A 14,833-nucleotide genomic window follows, 5' to 3' on the forward strand; every position below is an offset into this window, starting at 1 on the left:
GATATTTATGGCACACATAGAACAAAACCGGAGGGGAAAGCATAAACAAAACAAGACTTGTTTTGTTTATGCTTTCCCCTCCGGTTTTTTGTTCTATGTGTGCCATAAATATCGCCATCCATTTAGAGAAAAATTTGTAGTTTAGAATCAGTAGTTCTTTGACTGCTATTTCTAAATTTTCAGTATGTTGGAGAAGCAACTCAATGCTAATCCCTGTATATTTATGATGATAAATGGTTTTACCGATAAAGGTTTTTTCATACTGAACTACTTGGCAAAATTGTTAATTATTAATTCTATTATTAATTGACAATTCCCTGCCCTTATTCTTGTATATATATATATAGATAGATAGAGAGAGAGAGAGAGAGAGAAAACAAAGATATTTAATCCCACACAGGTAGAAATATAGGAAAAATAGAAGTTGAAAATGCACTGAGAATAGTTATATTACTTTCTATTAAAATATTTGAGGCTTTAACCAGTTTCACAGTTTACACTGATTTTCAAAAAGTTCAAATAGAAAGACATGGCTTATGTCACAGCTGTCTTGCTTCTGATTAGTGTTTGAAGTTTGCTGTTCTTATAAGGAGTTCATGGCTCAAATTAGTATGTTTTGAATAGGATTTGATTGGTACCGGATAGTCAAGATAGGTTTTAGAAATCATTGTAGGTTCCCCGCTACGTCTGTGTGTTAGCATCAGGTGACAATGTTTGGCATCATAAGATAAGGCTGACACAGTTAACTGAACAAGTCCAAACAATCAATGTTCTGAATGTTTTTTGTCAAGTGTTTGTAGAGAATGAACACATGATTATGTTTAAAACCTTTTCTACATTTCCTGCTACGTGTAGCTTCCTCATGATAAGTGGCAGAATGAATTTTGTGTGTGAATAGTTATTTGTGTATGTACTCTGTTAAAGTTTGTTAAATCGTGGTTTGTACTTTTGTATGAAAGTATTTTCTTTGTTTATCCATGCTTCATCTGTGGTATTTGCTGAACATAGGTAGAGTGGGAAGACCTGGAATTTGGGGGACTTATTTTTTGCACATTTGTCTATGTGACCACTCAGTGGGATCTGTCTAGTACTGGGGTCTCATATTTATTGCCAGTGAATGGTCAGTCTATTTCTTAGAGTAAGCTTTGTTTGACATTTGTAATCTTCATTACATCCTTGACATTTGATAGCGTGTATTAAATTCCTTGAAGAATATAAAGTGATTTTTTTATAGTAAAAGTCTATCCTGATTTAAATTTGTATGTTGTGTCTTCAATAAGGTTGATGCAGATCCCACAATTGTGGTGGCCACATTTTTTGACTGTTGGTGTAGGAATTGTGGAAGGTGATTTAGCAGTTGAAATATTTTAAGGGACTTCGATTGTCTTTTACTTTTGATTGTTTTGTGTATTTCAAACGCTTGTTTTATTTTGGGGACTTGTTTTAGTAGTGGGATGTTGTGGTGGATAATATTGTAAGCCTCTGTGTTTCTTGAGTTGTGTGTTGTAATAAAGGGTAGATTATTGAATGTATCTGGAGCGTTTTTCATAGATCTTTGATATTTATTGCTTTGACATGTTCTATTCCATTATCTATTAGCATTAATGGATATTGTCTTTTAAATAGTACTTGTTTTAGTTCCTGGAATATTTTATTGCAAATTTCTGTGGTCGAATCAAGTGGCTTCTAGCAGCAGCAGCCTGAACTACAATGGGCTTGTCCCACAGAGAATATTTCCAATTACTTTTGGGTACCCTCTTTTACACACACGCACACACACACACATATATATATATATATATATATATATATATATATATATATACACATATATATATTAATGCTTGTTTTGATGTTCAGTTATAATCAAAACAATTTAAAATTTATCTGTTAGTTCAATTCTGTGTTAGAGTTCGAATCCTTCAAACTTTTTTTCATTGTTTTTGAACGTAGGTCTTCCATTTCAACACTCTTACGAGTATTCGTAACCATGTTACCACTGTTATAACGACATTGTTATACAGTGGGAGGTATCCTCATTGCCACTGTTATGTCCCGCTATTATACATCAGTAGCTGTGTGAGCTACGAATCCTAGTCAGCACTGTTAGATCCCACTACTACATATCAGAAAATTAACTAAATTGTAGACCATTCCAACCCATGCAGGCATGGAAATCCAGACATTAAAATGATGTTGTTGTTGTTGGTGCTGGTGGTGGTGGCGGCGGCAGTAGCTGCAGCTGCTTCTTCATGTTTCACTCTATTGATCCAAAACTCAAGTCCTGTATGTTCAAACAATTCTTTGGAAAGTTTGTGTGCTATATCTATTGGATAGAAAGTTGCTGTATTCTAAAACTGAAGATTATCTTTTAATGGATGCACCTAAAATGAAACCCTGAAAGTTAAACGGTACAAGCACTCACAAATCTAAACTTCCAGAAAGGCACATTCAAAATTCAGCTTAGTAACCATTAAAAGTCCCCTTTCCAAATTTATTATTATCTGTGCTATTACAAAAGGTGTGGTCTGTGTAAAATGAATGTTGGAATAGGAATTAATTTGAACTTTTCCTGTTTAACATTTAGAGGGAAGATAAGAGACAAAAGAATATTTAGTGAGATACAGTACAATGGGAGGAGAATTGGATACTGCAAGTTTGGAATATCAGTCAGTCATTTCAGTAAAAAAAAAGTAAAAGGTGGATACAGTGTAATATTTGGGTGAGAGGTTGAAATTTGTGGTACTGACTTTGCCTTTTAGGCAGATAAATGTTTCTGTAATATTATGGAGACTGAAGTAAGTTTGCCATTCTAGATTTCGCACTAGTTCACCATTATAAAAGTCTCTCCAGGGATAAAGTTCTTGTCAGCAGTGAAAAAAAAAATTTTCTCACCAATATTTCTCTTCAAGATAGTGTTCCTATAGAAGAGACCAAGGTTATGTAGGCGGTGTTATATTTCTATTTCTGAGGATGATTGATTTGAGGTAATGAAGTAATTGTATTTTGGACCATTATCTCATGATCGTGTTGACAATTATGTAATGTATATAATATTTTAATATTTGGAATCTTTAAGATGGCAAGCTGGCAGAATTGTTTGCACAATGGGCAAAATGCTTAGTGACATTTCATTCATCTTTATGTTCTGAGTTCAAATTCTGCAATGGTAGACTTTGCTTCTCATCCTTTCAGGATTGATAAAATAAGTACCAGCTGAACACTAGGGCTGATGTAATCAACTTACCTCCTCCCCATGAATTTATTGCCCTTGTGCAAAAATTTGAAACCAATATTTGCAGGTTTTCTCAGAAAAGTTAGAAAATATGCTTCTTAGCTACAAGTTTACTCATTCTATTCTGGAAAGTACATATTTGCGAATATCTTCTAGATGTTAGTCTTGCATTTTCACTAAGGCATTGTTTAGTATGATAGCATTAATAATAATAAAAATACTAATGATAAAACAATGAAATTATCTTGCCAGTTAGTGATTAGCAAATCTCAATCAGAATCATTTCCCACACCACTTAAGACAAATGGAACATTATTGGATTTTTTATTCTAAATATTTTACGTGTTTTTCTGAGTTAGCATAGATTAGCTAATTATGAAAATCTGCATATTTGCATAAATTATAAGAGTAATTCATATTTTACGTAGGGTTAGAAAAGGAAACAAGTAAAATAGCATTTTGTTTTAAAAGAGAAAACAATGCAATGTCAAACAACTAGATCTTTTCAGTTAAACTTAATTGTTTTATATTATTAATATCAAAATAATTATAATGGTCTTAGTTAATTCTTAATTAAACAAATAGTTATTTTGCATTCAAAACATTTCTTTTTCCCAGGTCAGTAATAGAGTAAACTACACTGAGTATCATTGTCGTTGTCGTCGTCATCATCATCATTTTCAATCCATTCTCCATGTTGACATGGTGGGACAAGTTCTAGTTAGTTCTTATTTGAAGTTGCAGAATTCCTAAATGTGTCAGGGAACTGCATCTCATTTATGTTTTATCTAACGTGGTTTCTACAGCTGGATGCCCTTCGTAAATCAACCACTTTTTAAAGTGCATTTTATCATAGTACCAACACTAAAGAAGTTGTTGTCTTCTCAACAGAACAAGACTAAAGGATTTGCTGATCCTTATTATGAATGTACTAATTCACCAATGAGACTGATAGATTGGGTTGAAGAGAATGGCTGAAGAGATGAACCTAGATAGAAAGAAGAAAGAAGAGTATGGTGAAAGGAATAGAATAGTTGGGACATTGAAATCTCTGTTTTTATAACACCATTTATGACATTGGATGTTCTGTTTTCCTTTCTCTTCCAGTTTTTCTTCAATCTGCATCCTCTATTTCTCTCACATAACACATACACACGTTCTTACTCATCTCCTTTTGATGAGAGAAGATAAAATTAATCAGTTACATGTTTACTGATGTAAGAGAGAGAGAGAAGATCTGATGCAATTCATTGTTATTCAAGCATTGTGATTGAAGGATTAGAGGTGTGGTGAGATGAATGTGCTGCTAGAAGATGAGAGTGAATAAAGACAGATCTAATATATTTTATTTTACTTATGGCATGACACTGAATAGGAGAAAGAATAAGAGAGATGAGAGAATATTGAATAAGCAAGTATTTCTTGAGTAATATTATAATTAATTAACCTTGTTTTTTTGTTTGTTTTCATTCTTTTAGGTTTATGCCCTTGACTGGAGCCCTGATGGTCAACGTGTAGCTAGTGGCAGTAAAGATAAAACACTAAAAATGTGAGTATTTTATCTATTAGATTTTATTCCTTTCACTTAAAGCAACCATTGTTCTTTTTCTTTCTTTTTTCTTCCTTAGTTTTATTTATTTATTTGTTTGTTTCCTAATAAAATATTTGCATTTATGTTATATGTTTCAACTTTATGATATGTTTTTTCATCGCATATTTCAAATTCTCCATGTGTGTATTTTGGATTTTGTGTCAAATTCTGAAGTTCATCATCATTGTCAGACTGATTCCATTCAGTAGCTGTTACTCATGAGGTGCCTCTGTTGCTTCTATTACATTCTTTCTTATCAATGGGATGAATTCGTCCTCAATGCAATCACACCACTGCTCCTCCCAAGATGGCATAAAGACAAGGTGGGCAACTGATAGCAGTGATTTGTATGGTCAAATCAAATCTTGAATCACTTCTAGTTCTCACAAATGTAGTGTCTGCTGTTGGAATGATCTCTACATCAAATGTTTGTGGTTTCTGGGAGTGATCAGCTTCTGTTTATAATGCTATGAATTCATTGGTTAGTGCCAGCTCAACCCATTCAAGATGTTCTGACACAAGTACAAGTCATCGTGACATAATAATCCAGTGTATATTAATGGGTTAGTCTTCTAACTGATTAACATACATGTTGGATAATTACGTAATTATACATTTAAAAAAACTAAAAACAGGTGATAATCATCTTCTTCTATCTCTTCTTGTATAAAAGCCTGTTTAAATTATTAATTATTTATCTAAACTTAGTGAGTCATAAACAAACTAGAGATTGCTGAACAATGAGATGTTTTCATTCTCAAAATATATGGGCAATAAATGGAAGATACAGTTTGAATTGTATATAACTTTGCTTTATTCATTTTATACGTATATCTTTCATTTAATGTGTATCTTCATTGAATATGTATGCTCTTGCTATTGCTAACCATTCAATTTTTGTCAGTTTGGTAACATATGAGTTATGTATACAAGGCAATCACTAAAATGAGATTTGAACTTACAACTATATATATATATATATATATATATATATATATAATTTTTTAAGCCAAAACAATGCAAGCTATTAAAAATTAATAATGCTGGTCAATGATTTGTACTTTTACCTTGTATTTCATTATATCGGGGTTAAGATCCTGTCTTCCTGATATTTACAGATTGAAATAGACAAAAGTACAAACTATTGACCTGTATTAATTGGTTATTACTTGCATTTTTTTGGCTTTAAAAAAAATAATAAAAATATATGTATGTTCTTTATCTTTTACTTGTTTTGGTCATTTGACTGCGGCTATGCTGGGGCACTGCCTTGGTAGGGTTTAGTTGAACAAATTGACCCCAGGACTTATTTTTAGAGCCTGCTACTTATTCTGTCAGTCACTTTTGCTGAACCGTTGGTTACAGGGATGAAGACACACCAACACCACTTATCAAGCAGTGGTGGGGAATAGACACAGAGACACACATTGATATATACATATGTGTATATGACTGCACTGGTATGGTCATGTATGGAAAAGTTATACTCAGGAAGACCTAGGATGAGGTGGTGAAGCACAATCTTTGAACATTGGACCTCACAGAGGCAATGATAAGTGACCAAGACCTTTGGAGATATGCTGTGCTTGAGAAGACCTGGCAAGCTAAGTGAGACCATAACTGTGGCCTATGCCAGTGCAGCATAACCAGCCCATTTAAGAGTACTCTTCAATCACTGGGCAATAAACTGCACTTGCAAAGATCTGTTGAGTCAAGTGAAGTCATTGTCATGGTTAATGACAGTACCACCTGATTGGCTCCCATGCCAGTGGCACGTAAAAAGTACCATTCAAGCATGGTTGATGCCAGTGGCAGCTGACTGATCCCATGCCGGTGGCATGTAAAAAGCCCCATTCAAACATGGTCAATGCCAGTACTGCCTGACTGGCCCTCAGGCCGGAGGCATGTAAAAAGCACCCACTATACTCTCAGAGGGGTTGGTGTTAGGAAGAACATCCAGCTATAGAAACTTTGCCAGATCAGATTGGAACCTAGTGCAGCCTTCTGGCTTGCCAGCTATCAGTCAACCTGTCCAACCCATGCCAGCATGGAAAGTGGACATTAAACGGCGACAACAAGCTTCTTTCAGTTTCTGTCAACTAAATCCACTCACAAGGCTTTGGTCAACCTGAGACTATAGTAGAAGACTCTTACCCAAGGTGCCACACAGTGGTACCCAACCTGAAACCATGTGGTTGGGAAGCAAGCTTCTTCCTACACTGCCACACCTTCACCTTTCTCTCTCTTATATATAATGTTAATGGTATCAGATTATCCTAGTTCATAATGGTGTGAAAGAAGACATAATTGTTCCTGCTCCTTTCTCTTTCTATTTTGCTGTTGCTATTGCTTATGCTTTTCATGGATGTACTATTGGTGTCTATCTAAGGTTCTGAACTTCAGGTAAACCATTTAATCTGAATCAGTTGAGATTTAAATCTAAGGTCTTTGAGGCAGATTTTGTGTTTTTTGCAATATGCTGACAGTCAACTTGGTGTTTCATTCAGAACAAAGTATGAAAATGTTAATGAACAATTTTTCTAGAGCTTGTTCTGCATTTGGATTCACTTGTCTAACAAAAATTAAAGTGATGTTGACACCAGTACCTGGAGATGGGTTAATGGAAAATAAATTCTTCGTTTCTCTTTAAAATTTGTTTATATTTTAAAAAATTATTGAAGTTTTACTATTTATGAATTGGACAGCTAATTTTTATATTTGAAATGGATGTATTTGTGTGTACACACAAAGTCTATAGTTCTCATTTGGTATTGGTGGTCTTGTGCAAGAAGACTGAATGCTAATTTTCAATGTTCAACCATTTGGCTGGTTTTCTTTTACCCTCTACCCAATGCAGAACTAAAATTTCAAAAACGCTGGGTGCTTTGGCTAGTATTTTATAATCTTATAATCTCTAGGGCTCTATAATCTTAGAGATATTTAAATCATTTATAAAATATATTAAAAGTATGTTTAGGTTTGGCAGTGTAGAGGTAGGTGGATGTGTGCTGGTGCTTAATGAAAAGAAACGAAAACAGTAGCTGAGAAATTGTATTATTCAGTGTTGGAGAGGAGATTAGACATGAATTCAATATTCTGTAGCTAATGAAAACAATGGATATTGCACTCAAATTCTTTGCTATTTTGGGGGGAACCAGATTATTTTGGTGCTCTTTATACTTCAGTGACATAACTGTAGTTATGTCAATAGTGTTAACATAAACATCATCAGTTTCACCAGTTTTAGAGGGCATGTACAAGCCATAAGCCTAGATGAAATCATTACAATAAAAGTAGCAGTTGAAGAAAGCAGAAGAAATATAGACAAAATCATACAGCTTGAAAAGTTTTTTGCATCATTGCAAAGGATCTCAACGTGCATTGAGAAATGCAAGACTAAAACCCAGACAGTAAATGTAGATTTGGTGAGTATTAAAAGTTAATAACAATGAGGGGATTGTGATCATTTAATTGCCACTACTACCACCATCTTTAAGAAAAAACAAACAAAAGAATTCAATACAGAAATCTTTTCTATTTTGTTTTGTGTGTGCATTGCCTGTTTAGATTCTTTGATATTTAATACGTCTTGATTATTTTAGTACATACTTGAACATGAAAGCTTCATAATCTCCACTTCACACAACTGTACGTTACATAATAAAATGTCATAGAACCAAATTTAAACAGGGAAGTATGAATGTAAGATCAGTTAAAAGCTAAATATATTTATATAGTTGTTTGATATCTAGCTTTGATTTCTTTAATAAAACAGAAATTTTTATTAAAAACTGAAAAGATGCAATGTCATTAAAGAAAATGTGTTTTCACGTCAACAGTATCGTTTTATTATTATTAAGGTGGCAAGCTGGAAGAATTGTTAGCACTCTGGGAAAAATGCTTTATGGTATTTTGTCTGCTGCTACATTCTAAGTTCAAATTCCACTGAGGTTGACTTTGTCTTTCATCCTTTCAGGGTCAATAAATTAAGTACCAATTAAACACTGTCAATATGGTACCTGTAAGAATTTTGATATTCATTCATGGAAGTAGATAAGGTATTAATAATAATGATAATGATAATAATAATGATTTCATTTATTTTCCACCAGGGTGAAAGATGAGGGAGACAATACAAAACAGACATCAAGTATGGGGGTTTAGATATAATGAAATGATAAAATGAATAAATTTTAAAGAGTGAGTATACACAGTACACAATGAAAATGAAGGGAAATAGACATAGGTCATTGTTATTGCTGTCTTTTGATCAAATCTTTTCTGTGTTGCTAGGTTGGCAGTAAGCTGTCAGAATTGTTAGTTCACTGGGCATTTTGACCGTCTTAACATTGTGAGTTCAAATTCTGCCATGATCAACTTTGCCTAATTTTCAGGGTTGATAAAATAAGTACCAGTTGAACACTCGAGTTGATGTAATCAACTTACCCACTTCCCCAAATTTGCTGGCCTTGTACCAAAATTTGAAACCATTATTAGTGATGAGGTTTCTGAAATGTCCTAGTTCCTGTCATAGGTGAATTCTTGAAAGAGAAAGGCAAATTCAATAAATAATCTATAACAGACCTGAAACTACATCTTGATCAAATCCTTCAATAAAATGCTTCGTATTTCTGAGAAAATATTGAAACAATTCTACTTTCGTTGTTTGGATAAAGCATTTACATTTATTTATATTTGTAGTAAGATAAATACTATTGCTTGGTTGTTTGAAAGATATGTGTTTGCCAATGACTAAGCATATATGAGTATGTGTCAGAGGAGGAGAATAACTGTCATGTATTAATACATATATTTTATCACCTTTACACTGGTAAACTATATCCCTTTTGGTGCCTTCCTGTCTCTGGAATTTGGAAAAAAGTGTCCTTAGGCTGTAATAACTTTAAAAACAAAATTCCATTTTTTTAACATTCTTTTTTACAATTGCTTACTTTCAATATTTGTTGCTGAGGTTTATTATAGACATTCTCAGATAATGGGCAAGTGAAGGATTAGACCTTTCTTTAGTGAGCTTATGAAATGTATCATATTTGGCAAATTGTTTGAGAGAAAGAGAGAGAGAGAGAGAGTGTGTGTGTGTGTACTTGTTTGTGTCTGTCCATCATTTGACGCTTGTATATATGTTCTTTAAATGGCTGTCAGAATAAAAGTATCGACTAACTAGAGATATATTTAGTTCTTGTTATTAACTGAAAGTTTTACTTTGACACTGACGATGAAACAAAGATTTTGTAAGACCTAATTAAATTTTCATCACTTTAACAGTGGCTCCACTTAGCCTTGTAGTAGGTTCTTTTCTTTTTTCACTTGATCAGTCATTTCATATGATCAACACAGTAAAATTAAATTTATTTATATTTATTTTGGTAATATTTTTTTCTGTAAATAGCTTATATTCATTCTATAACATTTAAAAATATGTTTTAAGTGACACATTTATCAATTTTACTAAAATACATCTTGCTTCAGATGCTATTAGTTTTATTGTTGTGATGAGATGATAATCATAATGATGATGGAAATAAAGACATTGATGCCTCTAACACTGCAGCAGCTGCTGTTAAGAAGAACATTATAGTAGCAATGTTGACCAAATGATATAACTATTATTTGAACAGACCTGCTAACTGCTCATATATCTAATCTGTCATAGTTACCTCTAGTATTGTTGAATTTGATTTATTGGAAGAATAAGATTCTCTGCAACTAGGCTGAAAGCACTTGGGAAAGAAACAAATGTTAATTTTGTAGGATAGAAGTAAAACTGGTGTGGTGTTATTATTGATAATATTGTTGTGGGTATGTGGTTAGAAGCTTGCTTCTCCACCAAATGGGTTCAAGTTCAATCCCACTGCATGGCACCTTGAGCAAGTGGTTTCTACTATAGCCTCATGACAACCTAAACCTTGTAAGTAAATTTGGCAGACAAAATCTGAAAGATATCTGTCATGTGTATATATACATGCATATGTGTTTGTGTTTATCCCCTGCCAACATTGACAACTAGTGTCGGTGTGTTTACGTTCTTATAACATAGTAGTTCAGCAAAAGAAACCAATAGAGTAAGTGCCAAGCATTAGAAAAGGTAGGTATTGGTGTTGATTTTGTTGTGTCTAGGGAGAGTCATTATGCCAATATGATATATACACTGGTTCAATTCCACTTCTTTATAATTAGTCAATTGGTTAAATATTCAACTAACTTATCAATTGTTTGTTTTGTTTTTGATTGTCAAAGCTCTTTTGTTGCTACTTGCATCCTTTTCAATGACAATTGACTTAGTCCATTACAGATGCCGCATTTGTCTGCTTGAGATCTTATTGCATGCATGGGTGTGCATGTGCTTGTGTATGATACATATGTATGTATGTGTGTATTCTGCATATCCATGTGTTTGTGCATGCTTTGTGTGGGTGTGTGTGTTTGTGTACCTCTACTTCTTTGTGTGTGCATGTTTGAGTGTGTCTATACATATGAGTTTGTGTGAGTATGCATGTATGCCTATATGTGTGGAGTGTGTGTGTGTATGGTCATGTGTTTCTGTCTCCTTGTGTGTGTGCTTGTGGTTGGTCGGTCCATCCATCCATCCTTCCGTCCACAGTCTAATGACTGAAATAAGTTAAAGATAAAAGATTATTATTTTTATAAAAAGAAGGAGTTAGTTTATTTTACTATCTTACTGACTTTCATAAATGTGAACTTATGTATCATGTCAGGCATGTGGCTTAGTGGTTCGACTGTTGCACTCACAATCACCAGATCATGGGTTTGATTTCTGGACCAGGCAGTGTGATGTGTTCTTGAACAAAACACTTCATTTCATGTTTCTCCAGTAATGTGTGGGGACCGGCATGTCAAAGAATAGACCCAATGTTTCCTCTGCGTGTTATAAAAGGCAACTAAAAAAGTGTTCGAGGTAAGATTTGCACTGCAGCCTTGTATAACCCTCACCAGCTACGACTACTCAAACAGACCCATGGGTTGTAGGGTTGTCGCTTGAGTGGTGTGCAGGGGTGTCATACTCCAAGAGTAGGGAATCACCAATAAATGGTGGATGGATGCTGTGATATGCTGTTACAGTGCATACCCTGGTACTACTACTACTACTCCTATCGTGTCAATAACCTCAGAAAGATTGCCTTTGGATAAAAGCTACTTTGTTTATCTAGGTTTTAATTAAATTAAATAAATATTCAAGATATAGAAAAACAAAAAGCCACCACTGTTGTGGTTGATTATATGTGTTGCATTTCCTTAGTACAATTTATCAACTTCTGTTTAAAAGTTTTTTCCTTTTGGCTTTTGTTTTTGTTTTTTTTGCAATACATTCTTTTTTTTTAACTCATAAAAGCAAATCTCAAAATTATCTTGTTTAGGAAAGCATTTACTAGTGCTACACATCCTCTGTGCTATTCATCACACTCTCTCCTTCCCTTTCTCTTTCCCTCTCTCACTCACTACCCTTGTCACTCTCTTCCATCATTATATTGTTCATGCAATTTCTATGGATTCTTCTTACTAACCATGTCATGTAGCTCTCTCCTTTTGCTTCCTCCTCTGTCATTCTCTTACTCCTATCTCACTGGTTCTCTTCTCTTACTCTTTCTATCACCCTTTTGTTCTTGTCTTCTTTCATTCTTTTTTCAATTTATCAAAGAATGAGACAATCCTCTGGTACAGATAAAAGAGGGAATACAAACAACACAGTGTAGAGTGGCCTATTTATACTTCCTTAAGAACAAAGAACCCTCTCCTCTCTTATGCTGGTATTATAATATAACCTACCCTGAACTCTTTGGAAAGTGGTTGGTTTAATGATCAGAAACAATGTGGGATAGAGAGTGCTCTTTAGTCTTGCTGAGGATGACAACAGCTTCAGAGCTGGTGCAATAATGAACTACACCTATAACAAACTGTAAAATGGTTGGTAATCTGAAGGACATCCCACAGTAGAAAACATTAGAAACAAAACGTATGAGAGACATGGTTCCTAGCCTGTCTTGCAGGGCAGTAACTCTGAGTAAGAACTGATTCAGCCCATGACAACCCAACTCATCCATTCCAGTATGGGAAAGTGGAATAAAATGTTGAAGACAATGCCAATGTTTAAATTTCTTTTACTTTTTGAAGTGAGAGTATCTGAAAAGAGATTATTCTTAAATACCTTTTTCTCCTTAACAGTCCATAATCTTTAATTCTTTAATTCCATGTGTTGCAGATCTGTCTTTGTAAATCCTACTGCTAGACAATAGCACAATGGTTTTTGCTAACTGAAACCTAAGCACAGGAATAATATTGGCTTCAGTCTTTAGTTTATCTAAATGCAAAACACCACAACATAATTTGATACTCTACATTAGAAAAGGTATCTACCTGTTAAATATATACTCCTGCTATATTTCTTTCAAACCTCTGAATTTGTGGAACTATATTATGTTAGAGCCCTTTGCATCAAGTAGCATTAGAGGGAGTAACACTAGCAAAACGTAGATGATATTAGTGGGTCTTGTAACTGAGTTGCGGGGAACCCTTGAATACTTTGTTTTCATAAAGTGTAGGGTTAAGGTTAGTTAGCATAGGGCAAATCAGCATACTGAATCTATTCCCTCTCTAAACTTTGCCTAAGCAGAGCTGAAATCAGCATCATGTGTAAGTGATGTACTCATCTATTTTACTGTACTGTCACTCAGTGGTATCCTTTACAGCAAACTGGATTTAGCTCTTGAAAAAACAAGTGTCTTGACCATAAACAGAGTTTAGGCTCAATTGAAGGATATGAATCACAAGCCCTTTACATGGTTTCTTTTTCTTCAGTTATGAATAACTTAATGAATATTAGCTGATAATTTGTTACAAAACCTTGATTAACACTTTTGACATGAACCTACCTAAGATATAAATATAAAGGTTTGTTATTTTTCCAAATACAACCAAATTCTTGATTATTTGCAAAATAATAGAAACACACAGGTACTACATCTCATTAACACTTTTAACATTAATCAAGGAAACTTATATGGTAGTAACACACTAAGAACTACAATGTAGGCATGGCTGTCTGGTTAAGATGTTTCATTGAAGCCACATAGTTCCAGGTTCAACCTGTTTGTGTGTGTGTGTGTGTGTGTGTGAGAGAGAGAGAGAGTGAGAGAGAAAAAGTTGGCGTCTTCTTGCTTTGGTATCACAACTGTTGTAAATGAGTGCCACTGTCATACGAGTGAGTCTTTTGTTTCTGAACTCCAGTGAAAACTAGTCCTTCCATGGGGAAAAAATTCCCTTGGAAACAGGTGATGGACCCCAAGCCATAGACAATCTACCTTCACAAATCCAACCCATGCAAGCATGGTTCAGTGGTTAGGGTGTTGGACTCATGATTGTAAGATTGTGGTTTTGATTCCTGGACCAAACAATGTATTGTGTTCTTGAGCAAAACACTTCATTTCATGAGCTCCAGTCCACTTAGCTGGTAAAAATAAGTAATCCTTTAAAAGACTGGTGTCCTGTCCAGGAAGGAATATGTATTCCAGAGAAACCAGTCCTATGCTCCTGATGGAGTAATATGAACTAACCATGCAAGCATTGAAATGTAGACATTAAAACAATAGTGATAAGGCTGCATATGACAAATATGGTAATCATCTTTGTCATTCTTAGAAACCATTATTATTATTAATTTTCTTTCACTTGCTACATAATAATGTTATTTTTATTCCAGAATTTTGTCAAAAACAGCCAAGTTCTAAATACTTTATTGTATTTAGTTTAGTGCCTAAGTTAATGTTTACCTTTCATTAAATACTAATAATATAATGAAAATAATTACATCAACTACACTCTCTTACTCTAGAAAACTGTGTGAGTGCTTATTTAGTTATATTATTTTGAAATATTATTGTAATATTTCTGTTACAATCATTCAAATAGCATTTGCAAAAAAAAAAAGAAAAAATTAATGAGAAAAGTAATAAATCATGAAAAGTTCTTTT

At 33.9% G+C, this 14,833-nt stretch overlaps 1 protein-coding gene across 1 annotated transcript in view; it reads left to right on the plus strand.

The window, feature by feature from the left end:
- The window catches only part of LOC106875218 (notchless protein homolog 1), a 210,684-nt gene that overhangs the window by 108,321 nt on the left and 87,530 nt on the right, over positions 1-14,833 (plus strand). Inside the window, exon 13 of the mRNA XM_014923267.2 lies at positions 4,714-4,784. Within this exon, the coding sequence (XP_014778753.1) occupies positions 4,714-4,784 (71 nt within the window). The remainder of the gene's footprint in view (positions 1-4,713; positions 4,785-14,833) is intronic.

Source organism: Octopus bimaculoides, chromosome 1 (assembly GCF_001194135.2).
Source record: "Octopus bimaculoides isolate UCB-OBI-ISO-001 chromosome 1, ASM119413v2, whole genome shotgun sequence".
NCBI classification, from domain to species: domain Eukaryota; kingdom Metazoa; phylum Mollusca; class Cephalopoda; order Octopoda; family Octopodidae; genus Octopus; species Octopus bimaculoides.